General features: G+C 54.1%; 2 protein-coding genes across 8 annotated transcripts in view; one reads left to right on the forward strand and one right to left on the reverse strand.

The window, feature by feature from the left end:
• Positions 1-21: 21 nt before the first annotated feature.
• ASPHD1 (aspartate beta-hydroxylase domain containing 1) lies at positions 22-5,179 on the reverse strand. The gene is given in 4 exon segments (XM_005591591.5): positions 22-291; positions 1,095-1,208; positions 4,100-4,989; positions 4,991-5,179. Coding segments are annotated over 4 exon segments (1,170 nt in total). The 5' UTR covers positions 5,047-5,179; the 3' UTR covers positions 22-181.
• A 1,316-nt stretch (positions 5,180-6,495) lies between these two features.
• The window catches only part of SEZ6L2 (seizure related 6 homolog like 2), a 29,177-nt gene continuing 20,023 nt past the window's right edge, over positions 6,496-15,649 (forward strand). For 2 of the 7 annotated variants that reach the window (XM_005591585.4, XM_005591586.4), the window contains exons 1-5: positions 6,496-7,097; positions 8,078-8,209; positions 8,949-9,248; positions 10,202-10,341; positions 10,602-10,803. In XM_005591585.4, coding sequence (XP_005591642.2) covers positions 7,019-7,097; positions 8,078-8,209; positions 8,949-9,248; positions 10,202-10,341; positions 10,602-10,803 — 853 coding nt within the window. In that variant the 5' untranslated portion in view covers positions 6,496-7,018. The remainder of the gene's footprint in view (positions 7,098-8,077; positions 8,210-8,948; positions 9,249-10,201; positions 10,342-10,601; positions 10,804-15,649) is intronic. The other 5 variants (XM_005591587.4, XM_074026923.1, XM_045382963.2 and 2 more) reach the window with 3 other exon arrangements.

Here is a 15,649-nt window from a genome sequence, read left to right on the forward strand (position 1 = left end):
TGGGAAGGAAGTAGTCAGGAGTTAGGAGAGGATTCAGAATTTATATTTCAGTGCTCACTAGCCAGTTCCCACCCTCCGCACCCACCCACCCCCCGCAGTAGAGAGGAGGTCCTGGCTACCATCAGGCCGTCCCTGAGCGCAGTGTGTCTCCAGCCCAGGTGTGTGAAGGGAGCACCTTCCTTCAGGGGTCTGGTGCGAAGACAAAGTCGAGGGCCTGGCGCTCAGCCCCTGCCACGTTGGGGTGCCAGAGGTCCACGATGAAGACCACTCGAGGCCCATCTTCAGGGGAGCCTAGGGCACATGGGACAGGAATAGCAGAGCCACTGACATTAGGTATTTCCACACCAGAGCACTCACCAAACACCATAAAAGCAAACAGTAAATAAGTGACAGGCCCTGTTCTAACCCTTTAAATGTATCAAAAAAAAATTTTTTTTTTTTTGAGATGGAGTCTTGCTCTGTCACCAGGCTGGAGTGCAGTGGCGTGATTTCAGCTCACTGCAACCTCTGCCTTTCAGGTTCAAGCAGTTCTCCTGCCTCAGTCTCCCTAGTAGCTGGGATTTCAGGCATTCACCACCACGCCCTGGTAATTTTTTGTATTTTTAGTAGAGACGGGGTTTCACCATGTTCACCAGGCTGGTCTCGAACTCCTGACCTCAGGTGATCCGCCCACTTCTGCCTCCCAAAGTGCTGGGATTACAGGCGTTAGCCACCATGCCCGGCCGATATGTATCAACTCTTAATCAAAACAAACTGTGGTATTACCATAATTATCCCTATTTTATACAAAGCAACAAGCATAAGGAGGTTAAGTCCTTTGCCCAAGTGTAAGAGGTAGGACAGGAACCCAGAGTCCTGTGCTGGTAACCACTTTTCTGTGCACTTAACATTATCTCATTTAATCCTTGCAGTCACTTGATGAAGGTGGTGGTCCTAGGGCATTGGAGAAGTTGTGTGACTTGTTCAAGGTCATGCAGCTGGAAGATGGTGGTGGTAGGACAGGAAGTCCGTTGGGCCTGATTCTGCTGTCCTCTAGTCTACGCTCCTTTGCTCCTGAGTCCCTCATCCCCCCTGCAGAATGGGCACCCCGTTACCATTGTGAGCCACTGTGTGTAGAAAAGAGTCGTCCACCAGTAGACAGTGCCCCTCCGCCCAGCACTGGGGCTCACCGCCGACCACCAGCTCACAGCCAGGAGGGATCTTTAGGCCTGTAAGAAGAGACGCGGGCATCCAGCACTCCTGCCTCCAAGCCAGGGGCCCATCCTGGCCAGTCAGTTTGCAGCTCTAAGCGTCTTAAATGCCAGGTTTTGTGGTCGTCCTCCTTTCTTTCCAGAAAGTGGCCACAGTATAATTATAATACAGTCCTGGAGGAGGGAAGTGCTGGGAGATTAGCGAAACGCTGCTGTGGGTAGCATGACCCATCTATTTTTTTGAGACAAAGTTTCACTCTGTGACCCAGGCTGGAGTGCAGTGGTGTGATCTCAGCTCACTCTGCCTCCCAGGTTCAAGTGATTCTCATGTCTCAGCCTCCTGAGTAGCTGCTAGGATTACAGGCATGTGCCACAATTCCGGGCTAATTTTTTTTTTTTTTTTTGAGATTTAGTTTTGTTCTGCCACCAGGTTGGAGTGCAGTGGCATGATCTTGGCTTACTGCAACCTCCGCCTCCCGGGTTCAAGCAATTCTCCTGCCTCAGCCTCCCAAGTAGCTGGGATTACAGCTGCCCGCCACGACGCCTGGCTAATTTTTGTGTTTTTAGTAGAGACGGGGTTTCGCCATGTTGGCCAGGCTGATCTCGAATCCCTGAGCTCAAGTGATCTGCCTACCTCAGCTTCCCAAAATGCTGGGATTACAGGTGTGAGCCACTGTGCCTGGCCAGACCCATTTTATTTTATTTTATTTTATTTTATTTTATTTTATTTTAATTTAGTTTTTCATTTCATTTCATTTCATTTATTTTATTTTATTCTTAGACAGCACTGGTCTTGAACTCCTGGCCTCAAGCAATCTTCCTGCCTTGGCCTCCGAAAGTGCTAGTATTTCAGGGATAAGCCATGGTGCCTGGCAGGAACCTCTCATTTTAGAGAAAAGAGAAGGCTTCCTGGAGGAAATGGCGTTTCCTCCTGGACTTCCTGACAGTTTGACTCAAGAGCTTACTGTGTGATAGGTGCTGTCTTCCCACGAGGTATAAGATTAAAGAGGATCCTGGCCCAAGGACCACATGGCCGAGTGCGGTGAGGAAAGTGAGCAGCCAAGTCAAATGATGGGGGAACAGGAAGGAATCCCAGAGGAAGTGTGGCACTTGAAAACTTGAATCCTGAAGGCTGAGTAGGAGTTTTCCAGGAGGTGGTACGGGGGAAGGGGATTCTAGGTTGAAAAGAACAGCACGTGTGGCATCTGTCAGGACTGGCCAGAAGGCTTTCATGATTTAGAGCACAGAGAGAGGGAGGAGAGGAAGGATCGGGAACTGATCCTGAGGCCAGTGTGCCCTGAAGTGTAGGACACATCCAGCTGGCAGCACAGGAGATGATTTGGGGCAAAACAAGGTCATGGTATGGAATAACAGAAAATTATTTCCCTTTCCATTTTCTTCCAGTCTTTAAGACATCAAAAAGTGCGGGGTGTGGTGCCTCACGCCTGTAATCTCAGCACTTTGGGAGGCCAAGACAGGAGGATCACTTGAGACCAGGAGTTTGGGTCCAGCCTGTCTTTACACAATTTTTTTTTCCTTTTATTGAGATGAAGTTTCACTCTTGTTGCCCAGGTTGGAGTGCAATGTTGCGATCTCGACTCACTGCAACCTCCGCCTCCCGGGTTCAAGTGATTCTCCTGCCTTAGCCTCCCAAGTAGCTGGGATTACAGGCATGCGCCACCACACCCAGCTAATTTTTTGTAATTTTAGTGGAGACAGGGTTTCTCCATGTTGGTCAGCTGGTCTCAAACTCCCAACCTCAGGTAATCCGCCTGCCTCGGCCTCCCAAAGTGCTGCGATTACAGGCGTGAGCCACTACGCCCGGCCTACACAAATTTTTTAAAAATCAGCCAAGCATAGTGGTGGGCACTGGTCCTTGGGGCTGGTCCCAGCTACTCAGGAGGTTGAGGTGAGAGGATCCCTTGATCTCAGGAAGTCAAGGTTGTAGTAAGCCATATTTGTGCCACTGCACACTCTAGCCTGGGTGACAGAGCGAGAGCTTGTCTCAAAACAAATAAAAGGCCGGGCGCGGTGGCTCACACCTGTAATCCCAGCACTTTGGGAGGTGGAGGCGGGGGGATCACGAGGTTAGGAGATCCAGACCACAGTGAAACCCTGTGTCTACGAAAAATACAAAAAATTAACCCGGCGCGGTGGCGGGTGCCTGCCTGTAGTCCCAGCTACTCAGAAGGCTGAGGCAGGAGAATGGCGTGAACCTGGGAGGTGGAGCTTGCAGTGAGCGGAGATCATGCCACTGCACTCCAGCCTGGGCAACAGAGTGAGACTCCGTCTCAAAAAAAAAAAAAGTGTAGGCTTCAGGATCAGAGAGACTAGAGCACTTAACTAGAATGTTCTAGACTGTTGAAAGCTTTCTTTTTTAAATTTCAGCTTGTGTTTATGAGTACTTTCTTGTCACCCAGGCTGGAGTGCAGTAGCACAATCTCAGCTCACTGCAGCCTCAAACTCCTGAGCTCAAGTGATCCTCCCACCTCAGCCTCTCCAGTAGCTGGGACCATAGGCACGGGCCACCATGCCCAGCTAATTGCTTTATTATTTGTAGAGACAGAGTCTCACTATGTTGTCCAGGCTTTTTATGAGTACTTCTACTTAGGGCAAGTAATACTGATGATAGTGCTATAAATATTTCTTTTAAATACGAAGAACAAAAGGTCAGGGGGAGAGCCAAGGTGAAGAAATGCAGTACAGGTGGGAATGACTACGGCAAAGCTTATGAATATGGTGTGCAGATAGCCGAGGCTCAGGAAATGCTGCTGTGGGTGGCAACAGGGAGCCATGGAAGAAGAGAGGCACAATGAGAACTGTAGAGCAGACAGCTCTGTGGCGGAGAGAAGGGTCTGGGAGGAAAATCATCAAGGCAAGGAGGTTGTCAGTAGGCGGCAGCTACTTACCCAGATGGCATCTGACCCGGGCATTGGTGGGCCCACAGCGGCCCTCGAGCCGGGCCCCAGGCAGGAGAACGGAAAAGCCGGCATTGCCGAAGGTGTTGGCACTCATAAAGCTTCGAAGCCCCCTCAGTGCCCGATAGGCCCCTGGGCACCGGCGGCAGTTGCTGGGTTGGCACCGGCCTGCTTGGTACAGCAGGAGCTGGTAGCACCCGGGGGCCAGAGGTGGGGACCAGCCCCGAGGCAGAGGGGTAGTCCCTGAGAAGTCCCAGCTCACAGCCCCGAAGTCCCGTAAAATGGCAGGGAAGCTGCTCTCCAGGAGCTCCACGTCGTGCCGCTGGGCATCCCGCGGCACAAAGGGGGCTGAAGGCAGGTCTGGTAGGAAAAGCAGGCCTGGGCGCTGAATACCTAGGACCCCTGGCCCTCTCCCAGGGCCTGGGCCACCCTGAGCTGCCCGCCTCACTCTACCCATCCCAGCCCAGGAGTAGCGCCTTGCGTAGGCCCGAAGCCGCCGGCTCACTAGGCCTTCCGTTCTAGGTCCTTCCCCGGGATCCCCAGGACCCCTTCGGCTTGGTCCGCCGGCCTCCGAGCATCCCACAGGCCCACCACGAACACCCCTAGCCCGGCTCCCAGCCCCTAAGGCCTGTATGTCTTGGGAGCCCAGGCGGTAGCAGTACCAGAGGAACAGGGAAGTGAGGGCCCCGAAGAGCAAGGTGAGGGCCGAGGAGGCCAGGGGTAGTGGCCACGGGAGCATGGTCAGGGAGGCCCTAGCCAAGAGGCCTGGGGCGTCCTCCGGACCCCAGTTCCCCTGTCCCCCCAGCTCCCCACCTGTCCCTTCCATGGCTGCCCCCTGGCTCCCCGCTGGACTGTTTCCCTTCCACATTCCACTCTGGGCTCTCTCTCTCCTTCCGCGGTCCTCTCTCCACGCTGAAGCTCCCTCTCCCCTCCTTCATGCACCTCTAACCCTCCTCTCCTTTCTCTCCCCTCTTCTCTCTCCTTCTACCTCTTCTTCCTCCTCTCCCTCTGTCGCCTCCTCTCCCTCTTCTTTCGCCTTCCAGCAGCCTCCTCTCTCTCGCTCTGCTTCTCTCTCCCGCCTCAATCTCCCCCTTTCCTCCCCACCCCCGCTTTTCGCTCGCTCTCTCTCCCACTTCCTTCTAGCTCCCCTGGGCAGCAGTTCCTACCCCGCCTGGACCTGCAGTCCCGGGAACCCGCAGCCTGTCTTTCTCCGTGGCAGCTTCTTTCTCTCCGGCCTCACTGCTCTCTCCTTGCCCTCGCTCCTCACTAGCCCCGACCCTGCGGTCCTGCCTGGCTCTCGCTCCCTCTCTCCTACTCGCTCCTTCCTTGGCTCCCACTCACCCTGACGTCACTCCTTCCCGGAGCCCTCTCAGCTCAGCCACCCCCGAACCCTCCCAGTGGCGCCGCAAGTCAGTCGGGGGCCGGGGGAGGGGGAGAGTCGTCTCTGGATGTGCCTCCCCACCCCCCCAGCCCGGAAAGGGCGCCACGTGGGGCGCAGGGGCCGGGGTGCCAGCCTCCAGCCGTCCCGCAATGCGAAAGAAGGGGCGGGTCTCGTGGGGCGGGGCATGAGGGGCGGGGCATGAGGGGCGGGGCATGAGGGGGCGGGGCATGAGGGCGGGGCGAGCGCGGACTAATGGCTGGGCAGGCGCCCGAGACTGCGGGCAAGGATGCCAAGGCCAGTCCGTCGGGCGGCCAGTCCCTCGGTCGGTCGGCCTGTGACTCCCGCTGGCCCTAGGCCAGCCCAGGAGCCCACGAGCCCGGCAAACACCGAAAGCGGCCTCAGCCAATCGCGGGCGGCGCCGGGCCGGGCCCGCCCCGGCGGGGCGAGGGGAGCTGTCCGCGCGCCACTGGTGCTGAAAAGGGCGCTGCGGAGGGAAAATCAGAGCCGAGGCCGCCTGTTAACTGGCCGGGGTCACGGTTAATGGAAGAGGAGGGGTCTGTCTCTTCTCCCCAAACCCCGGCCCGTCACTCACGAGACTTCTCACAATCGTGGAAGCTCGCCATTCTCCCGGAGGAGGGAGAGCCCATTCCACCGAGCTACTGTAAAAGGCGAAAGGAAGCCCCGTGGGAGGTCTGGATGTGAACAGGGGGCATAATGGGGGGCCGAGCAGGCGCGAACCAAGCTGTGCAGCCTCTCGGCGCCCTGGGAAGAGGAGATTCAGATTCCAGATGTGCTGGAATGGCAGGCGGAGGGGGCTAATTACTGCTGAGACCAGAGAGTTTCCTTTGCCTCCCCTAGGGGCCGCGGGAGTGAGGATTACCGCCCTGGCTCGTATGATCCCTCCCTCCTCCATCTGCACTTCCTCCTCCTCCCTCCCCGTCAAATAAATCCCAGGCCCCTCCCTCCGCCCGTCCCCAGGATCTGACGTGGGCTTGATACCTTTCTCAGCTTCTCCCTCCCGCAGCTCCAGTGCCCGAGCTTCGGCTCTCCCAGTTCCCCAACCCACCCCTTCCCCTCCCCGACAATCCCCGCTAGAGCCCAGTGGGGAACCCCCCCGATCCTCGACCCCACCCTAAGCCCCCAGAAGCTGCCTTCTCCTCCCCAGTCCCTTAGCTTGGGGTCCAGCCAGCCCGGTGGACCCAGGCGCCTGAGCAGGAGGGTAACCCAGGCCACCCGGCCCCTTCGGCCCTCTCGGCCCCACCCCCTGCAGCCGGAGCCGCGCCCCCTCTACCACAGAGCCGGGAGACGAGGACAGAGGAGACTGAGCAAAGGGGGGTGGGCTCCAGGCGACCCCTAGCCCAATTCTGCCCCTCTATCCCAAGGGGCAGAGAAATTGTCTTTCTTTGCTGACTCCTACCAGGAAAAAAAAAAAAAAAAAGAATTAAAGGGAAAGATAATCGGAGACGGAGGAAAGGTGGCAGCCAGATTACTTAGAGAGGCACAGAGGAGAGAGATCGGGGTGAGTCGCCATGGGGACTCCCAGGGCCCAGCACCCGCCGCCTCCCCAGCTGCTGTTCCTAATTCTGCTGAGCTGTCCCTGGATCCAGGGTAAGGACATGAGAGTGTGGGGGTGGGCCCCAGGAAGGCACCCAGCGGGGTCCTCCACCCTCCTTTCTCTTAACATCCTGGGTCTTCCGAGCACATGGGGGAGGGGAGAGGCACAACTGATGGGGAAAGGGCAAGCCAGAGCTTTCTGGATTGAACCCAAAGCCCCTTAACCCTCAATATTGAGAAGGCAGGGAAATGAACGAGAGAAGCTTTTAGCAGTGTCTCAGGAGCTAGATCCACAAAGGAGGGCTGGGAAAGTTGGGGGGATGTCTGCGGAGGCGGTAGAAGCACGGAGGGACCTGGGTGGGAGATGGAGATGCTGAGAGAGATGCCAGGCGCTGTACACACAAATGTTCTTGGATGAATGGACAAAGACAGATGAGCAGAGGCAGGGCTCAAAGACCAGATTTTCAGTCCCCCACTCTGACCCCCAACCAGACTCCAGGGAAGGAGGCAGAGACTGCAGAGGACCAGAGAGAGAGAGGGAAAGAGAGAGAGAGAGAGAGAGAGAGAGAGAGAGAGAGAAGGAGAAGGAGAGAAAAAAGACAGCCACACTGCAGAGACAGAAGCCCAGAAAGAAAGCCAGGCACTGCGGAAGCAAGGGCTGGGAGGTGCCACCAGACCCTCTGCAGAGCCCCAGGTTTGGGGGGAGATCACCATTGAGGTGAAAGGGAAGGCAGCACCGGCAACCCCTCTGCCTTGCTGGCGCTGTCCAGGGTTCATAAGAGCTAAGATGTTCACTGAAGGCCCACACAGCCCGGGGAGAAGGGAGAGGGGACAGGAGAGAAGAGGTGTGGGAGTGGGAATATGAGGGCAGCTGGGAGCCCCTTCTCGGATCTTGGCCCTCAGTCGAGCCTGGGACCCTCTGAGCCCCTGTAGGCCCAGCTGGTGGAGGAGGGAAGAAGAGTTCTAGAAAATATCTCTCTGGAGAAGGAAGGGATGTGGGGGAGTGGAGAAGCTCACACAACTTCACCTCCTAGGTCTGCCCCTGAAGGAGGAGGAGATATTCCCAGAGCCTGGAAGTGAGACCCCCACGGTGGCCTCTGAGGCCCTGGCTGAACTGCTCCATGGGGCCCTGCTGAGGAGGGGCCCAGAGATGGGCTACCTGCCGGGTGAGGCCCCCAGAGTGGCAGGAGTGGCCTAGAGACAGAGGGAGGGAATGGGCTCAGGGAGATGGGGAGCCAGGCTAGACAACAGCAGGCAGAGAGATACTGCAGAGGAGGAAAGAGCCTGCAGGAAGGCCTGTGAGATTCAGGGGACACAAATCGAGATCGTCGGAGGAAGTCAAACCTGGGCACAGACAGAACCAGAGAGAGAGAGACAGAATGATTAGGAGACGGTCAGACAGAAAAACAATCACATAGAAAGAGAGATGGAAATTCAAAGAACCAGAGTCAGAGAAATGGTGGAAGACAGAAAGAGAGAGAGAATGAAACACAAAAACTAGTGGATCTCGAATCATGAAATCAGAGTGCAATCAGAATACTAAACAGGGAAATGGGGAAATAAAGAGTTCCAGAGAGAGCAAGACAGAGGAGAGAGGAGATAACCAGAGAGAGAACGTGATCTGAGTGAGGAGGCAGAGAGAGAGGCTCAGGGAGAGGAGTATCAGAGTGGAAGGGGCTGGGTGGAGAGAAGGGACCAGAAGAGAAAGAGGGGGGACTCAGGCTGTGGAAGCCTTGGGAGGAGGTGGGGACTGGAGTGGGGAAGGGAAAGGTGGGGGGTACTCTACCTTGTGGGGGAGGCTTTTGGGGTATGGCAGGGGAACCCCTAGCTTCCCTTAGCCCTGCTCCCCACCCAAGGTCCTCCGTGTGCTCTTCCTGTGCTCTGACATTCCCTGCACTGTCCCAGGATCTGATCCGGACCCCACGCTAGCCACCCCTCCGGCCGGCCAGACTCTCACAGTGCCCTCCCTGCCACGGGCCACTGAGCCGGGGACAGGGCCTCTGACAACAGCTGTCACCCCTAAGGGGGTCAGGGGGGCAGGCCCCACCGCGCCAGAGCTGCTGACCCCGCCCCCAGGAACCACAGCCCCACCCCCACCCAGCCCTGCTTCCCCAGGGCCTCCCCTTGGGCCTGAGGGAGGAGAGGAGGAGACCACGACCACCATCATCACCACGACAACTGTTACCACTACGGTGACCAGCCCAGGTGAGGCGATGGCAAGGGGATGGGGGTGGGAGCACCGGATAGGTACACACTGGGGATGGATGGGAAAGAGGCTCCTGGGAACTGTGGAAGGAGTCCTGGGTACAGATGGGAGAATAAAAATAACAAAGGTAGCATTTCTGTACCCTTACTAAGTACCAGGCAGTGTTCCAATTGTTTCAGCTATATAACAGTTAGGAAAGGGAGTTCTGGCTCAGGTGGGAGAGGGAGTATGCTTAAAGATGGTGCTAGGCGCAGTGGCTCATGCCTGTGATCCCAGCACTTTGGGAGGCCAGGCGGGTGGATCACCTGAGATCGGGAGTTTGAGACCAGCCTGACCAACATGGAGAAACCCCGTCTCTACTAAAAGTACAAAATTAGCCGGGCGTGGTGGCGCATGCCTGTAATCCCAACTACTCGGAAGGCTGAGGCAGGAGAATTGCTTGAACCAGGGAGGTGGAAGTTGTGGTGAGCTGAGATCCAGCCATTGCACTCTAGCCTGGGCAACAAGAGTGAAACTCCATCTCAAAAAAAAAAAAAAAAGATGGTGAGGGGGCACAGCAGCGCACACCTGTAATCCCAGTGCTTTGGGAGGCCAAGGCAGGAGGATCACTTGAGGCCAGGAGTTTGAGTCCAGCCTGGGAAACATAGCAAGACCCCATTTCTACAAAAAGTTTTACAAATTGGTTCGGTGTGGTGATGCGCACCTGTGGCCCCAGCTACTCGGAAGGCTGAGGAGGGAGGATGGCTTGAGCCCAGGAGTTTCAGACTGTAGTGAGCCATGATTGCACAACTGCACTCCAGCCTGGGTGACAAAGTGAGACCCTCTCTCAAAACAAAACAAAAAAATAATGAGAGGTGCTAAGGAGAAGGCAGATGAAGGCCTTCAGAGTTGCTTGGCTGGGAGGGCAAGAGCACAGGCATTCCTTCCATCCCAACCATTTGTATCTCCTCAGTTCTATGTAATAACAACATCTCCGAGGGCGAAGGGTATGTGGAGTCTCCAGATCTGGAGAGCCCCGCCAGCCGCACCTTGGGGCTCCTGGACTGCACTTACAGCATCCATGTCTACCCTGGCTACGGCATTGAGATCCAGGTAACTGGACCAAAGCATGTGACTGTGCACCTTCCAAGCCTTTTCCTCTGGGTTGTGGGTGTGCACGGGTTTGGCCTGGGAGCCAAAGAACCTATTTGATGACTCAGGTTACCTCAAAAGCTCTTCCAGATTTCTACAACTTGGGCAGCAGCATGGTGCCTTTTGGGCTGCTACACACAGGGAAAAGGCACAGGACAGGGGCTTTGGAAGTCAAACCCCTGGCTGACTTGCCCTGGCAGGTCTGTGTCTGGCTTTTCTAGGTGCAGACGCTGAACCTGTCGCAGGAGGAGGAGCTTCTGGTGCTGGCTGGTGGGGGATCCCCAGGCCTGGCCCCCCGACTCCTGGCCAACTCGTCCATGCTTGGAGAAGGACAAGTCCTTCGGAGCCCAACCAACCGGCTGCTTCTGCACTTCCAGAGCCCACGGGTCCCAAGGGGCGGTGGCTTCAGGATCCACTATCAGGGTGAGGAGTTTGAGGGTGCTGCTGGAAGGGCAGAGGCCATACTGCATGCAGGGGACATCTTTATTTATTTATTTATTTATTTTTGAGACAGAGTCTTGCTCTGTCGCCCAGGCTGGAGTGCAGTGGCGCAATCTCAGCTCACTGCAAGCTCCGCCTCCCAGGTTCACGCCGTTCTCCTGCCTCAGCCTTCCAAGTAGCTGGAACTACAGGCATCCGCCACCACGCCCAGCTAATTTTTTGTATTTTTAGTAGAGATGGGATTTCACTGTATTAGCCAGGATGGTCTCGATCTCCTGACCTCGTGATCCACCCCCTCAACTTCCCAAAGTGCTGGGATTACAGGCATGAGCCACCGTGCCTGGCCTATACAGGGGACATCTTTAAGAACCATCGAAGCACAGGGTGCTGAGGGGGGCTTTTCCTCCTGACTGTGACCCTGGGGGGCCAGGCCCTCAGAGGAGACCCATGCATACTTATCTCACACACTCACAGATCTGTGCACACATGCAAGGGACAATTCATCCATTGAACTCAACAAATGTTGATCAAGTGCTTGCTTCATACCAGGCCCTATGTTAGCCTTGGAGGTGGAATGAACAAACCAGGTGTAAATCTGGCTTCAACGAGCTCAGAATCTAGGTAGGAAGACAGATGAGTAATCAGGATGGTTACAATTCAAGGAGATAAGGAATATGATGGCAGAAACACCAGCGGGGGCAGCACATAGCCAAGGGACCTAAATTTCTCCCAAGGAATATGGGGACATCTTCTTGGAGGAGATGATGACTAAGCTGAGACCTGAAGGATAAATTCGCCAGGGAAAGGGTGGGAGGGAGGGAGAGGAGGGAGGCAGATGGCTAGGTGGATGAAAAAGCACACTCCAAGACCCAGAGAGAGAAGATGTGACCCCCAGATGAGGTGAAGGAATTTAGCCTGGAAAATAGAATTGTCCTAGCCGTGTGACCTGGGACAAGTTACTTAACCTTTCTGTGCCTCATGATGTCATCTGAAAAACAGGGATCACAATAATTGCTATTATGCGGAAGATCAAATGAATTAATACATGTCAAGTATTTAAAACAGTGTGTGGCCTGGAATGGTGGCTCACGCCTGTAATCTCAGCACTTTGGGAGGCCGAAGCAGGTGGATCACCTGAAGTCAGGAGTTCAAGACCAGCCTGGCCAACATGGCAGAACCCCGTCTCTATTAAAAATACAAAAATCAGCCAGGCATGGTGGCAGGCACCTGTAATCCCAGTTACTTGGGAGGCTGAGGCAAGAAAATTGTTTGAACCCAGGAGGCGGAGGTTGCAGTGAGCTGAGATTGCGCCATTGCACTCCAGCCTAGGTGACAAGAGCGAAATTCCATCTCAAAAACAAACAAACAAACAAAAAAAACAAGCAAAAACACAAACAGCGTGTGTACACAGTGAGAGCTCAAAACTGTCAGTCATGCTATTACCTTCAAAGCACAGAAAGGGGTGAAGGGGAAATGGGCCAGAGACCAGGCTGGGAGGCAGGTCAGATTCAGACCATAAAGAGCCTTACCTGCTTCAGTAAGGAGTTCAGACTACTTCAACCTGCAGGTGTGACAGGGAGATAATTTGAATTTTTTTTTTTTTTTTTAGACAGAATCTCGCTCTGTTGCCCAGGCTGGAGTGCAGTGGCGTGATCTTGGCTCACTGCAACCTCTGCCTCCCAGCTTCAAACAATCTCAAAGTGCTGGGATTACAGGCATGAGCCACCACGCCAGGCCTCCTAATTTGAAATTTATTTATTTATTTATTTATTTATTTATTTATTTATTTTTGAGATGGAGTTTCACTCTTGTTGCCCAGCCTGGAGTGCAATGGTGCAATCTTGGCTCACCGCAGCCTCTGCCTCCCAGGTTCAAGCAATTCTCCTGCCTCAGCCTCCCGAGTAACTGGGATTACAGGCATGCGCCACCATGCCCGGCTTACTTTGTATTTTTAGTAGAGACGGGGTTTCTCCATGTTGGTCAGGCTGGTCTCAAACTCCCGACCTCAAGTGATCCTCCCGCCTTGGCCTCCCAAAGTGTTGGGATTACAGGCGTGAGCCACGGCGCCTGGCCTGAAATGTTTTAAGCAGGAAAGTGAGAGCCTTGGATTTGCAACTTAGAAAGATCCTTCTGACATCTGGGGGCAGGGAAGGGGGGCTGTATTCACACATGACTGCATTTGTTAGGACCTATGACATATAACCTGCACATGTGTGTACATCCACGCTTACCTGTGTGTGCGGGAACCTTCCCACAGTACAAGGGTATGTTCTAGCATACACGTGTGCACAAGGAAAGGGCCCAGCCAGTGCCCTGTTCCAGACACCACTGTCTTCCTGTGCTTCGTGGAGACAGAAAGAACTGTGTCAGGCCAATGCCCCCTTCACATCACCGCATGGCCTGGGCTGGTGTTGTGCATTCTGCCCTCCTTGAAAGCTCTGCTGACCGCAGACGCCTTGTGTGCCTCATCCAGGGTACACCCTGAATCATGTTCTCACATCCTCTCCAGCCTCTTTTGAAGCCTCTGCTCAGGACCTGCCCTAGGGGCTCATGTGTGCATAGCAAAGGTGCCTATTCGTTGGGGGACCAGCGAGCTAGGGGACATGTATTTGGCAGTAGGGACCCGGTTATTGGGGAGCAAGAGCATGCCTGGAAGGTCCAGGCCGAGTGCCGGACTTCAGGTATTATGAAATCTGAAGATATGGTTCCCCATTGGCTCCTTTAAGCAGCCACTTCCCCAGGGCACTGAAAATAGGACTCCTTAGGCTAAATAGAACATTTGGGGAAGCAGGACTATTGCATAAATTGGCCTTCATTGCTCAGTCTTCCCTGCTTCGCAGCTGCACCAGGCACCTTTGGGACCGAGACCCTGTTTCAGCCCTTCCCAACCTGCACTAGCTGGGGCCTCTGGCCCAGAGTGGCCTCATTAGCTTCTCTCTGAAAAGCCAAAGGCTCCCTCACCCCTCACCCCAAGTTCAGCAAACTTTCCCATTACAAAGTCCTTTCACCAACCGTAGTTTCATTTGCTTTTCACAGAAACCCTGAGAGTGGCCATTATCAGTTCCATCTCTCAAAGGAAGAAAAAGACTCAAAGGTCATGTAGATTGCTCAGCCACCTGCACGTTTATTGCAGCCAGACACCAGATCCCCGAGTCCCTGGCTCCCAGTCATTCATTAATTGAGGCTGAGGGGCGTGTGATTAACGTTTTCTCAGCAGCTTCTATGTGCCAGGTGCTTTGCGTGTTTCTTTTATTTAATTTTCAGGCCAATCTTCCCTGACAGGAATTATTATTGCCGTTAATAGGTGAGAGGTCCCTAGAGATGAAGTCACCTGCTCAAAGTCACGTAGTTAGTAAGTTCTGGATCTAGAACTGGAACTCAGGGCTGCCTGACGACAAATCCAGTGGTTCCACGCTGCCTCTTGGCTGCATCCATTGATCAGCCAGGCTAGCCTTTTTTTTTTTTTTTTTTTTTTTTTTTGAGACAGAGTCTTGCTCTGCTGCCCAGGCTGGAGTGCAATGGCACAATCTCAGCTCCCTGCAACCTCCGCCTCCTGGGTTCAAGCGATTCTCCTGTCTCAGCCTCCTGAGTAGCTGGGATTACAGGTGTGTGCCACAACACCCGGCTAATTTTTTGTATTTTTAGCAGAGACAGGGTTTCACCATGTTGGCCAGGCTGGTCTCGAACTCCTGACCTCATAGTCTGGCCTTTTAGGACACAAAATAAATAAGGCTTGGGCCAGTGTAGACAGTGGTTAGACCAGGCACGGTGGCTCACACGTGTAATCCCAGCACTTTGGGAGGTCAAGGTGGGTGGATCACTGAGGTCAGGAGTTCATGACCAGCCTGGCCAACATAGTGAAGCACTGTATCTACTAAAAATACAAAAATTGACCAGGCGCGGTGGTTCACGCCTATAATTGCAGCACTTTGGAAGGCCGAGGCAGGCAGATCACAAGGTCGGGAGTTTGAGACCAGCCTGACCAATGTGGTGAAACCCAGTCTCTACTAAAAATACAGAAATTAGCCGGGTGTGGTGGCGCATGCCTGTAATCCCAGATACTCAGGAGGCTGAGGCTGGAGAATTGCTTGAACCTGGGAGGCGGAGGTTGCAGTGAGCCAAGATTGTGTCACTGCACTCCAGACTGGGTGACAGAGCAAGACTCTGTCTCAAAAACTACTAATAATAAAATAAATAATAATAATAAAAATACAAAAATTAGCCAGGAGTCAAAGCACACGCCTATAACCCCAGCTACTTGGGAGGCTGAGGGAGGAGAATTACTTGAACCTGGGAGGTGAAAGTTGCAATGAGCTGAGATCAAGCCACTGCACTCCAGACTGGATGACAGAGTGAGACTCTGTTTCAAAAAAAAAAAAAAGACAATGGTTAATGTGATGACAAAATCATGCATGCAGGATTGTGTACAGGTAAGAGAACAAGTAACTGTTGGAGAGATGTAAAGTCAGGAAGGCTTCCCGGAAGAGGTGGTACGTAAGCCTCCCAGTCTGATCTCTTAAAACACGAGAAAGTAGGGGGAGAGCACAAGCGAAAATATGGAGGTGGAAATGTAGGCTATATTGGTCTTGGAAGCTCAACCCTGAAGCTGGAATGTGCTGGGCTGCATTTAACTGTGGAAGGGGCTTGAATGTCAAACTAAAGCATTCAGACTTGATTCTGTTGGCAGCAGCCATTACCGAGACTACCATTTATTGAAACCACTGTGTTCTAGAAGGTTGTTCTTATGTTTATCTCAGTAGATGATGGACTCCTGAGGACAAGGCCTGGGTCTTTTTGCTGACCTCAGGTGATCCACCCGCCTCGGCCT

This window comes from Macaca fascicularis, chromosome 20, assembly GCF_037993035.2.
Source record: "Macaca fascicularis isolate 582-1 chromosome 20, T2T-MFA8v1.1".
NCBI classification, from domain to species: Eukaryota; Metazoa; Chordata; class Mammalia; order Primates; family Cercopithecidae; genus Macaca; species Macaca fascicularis.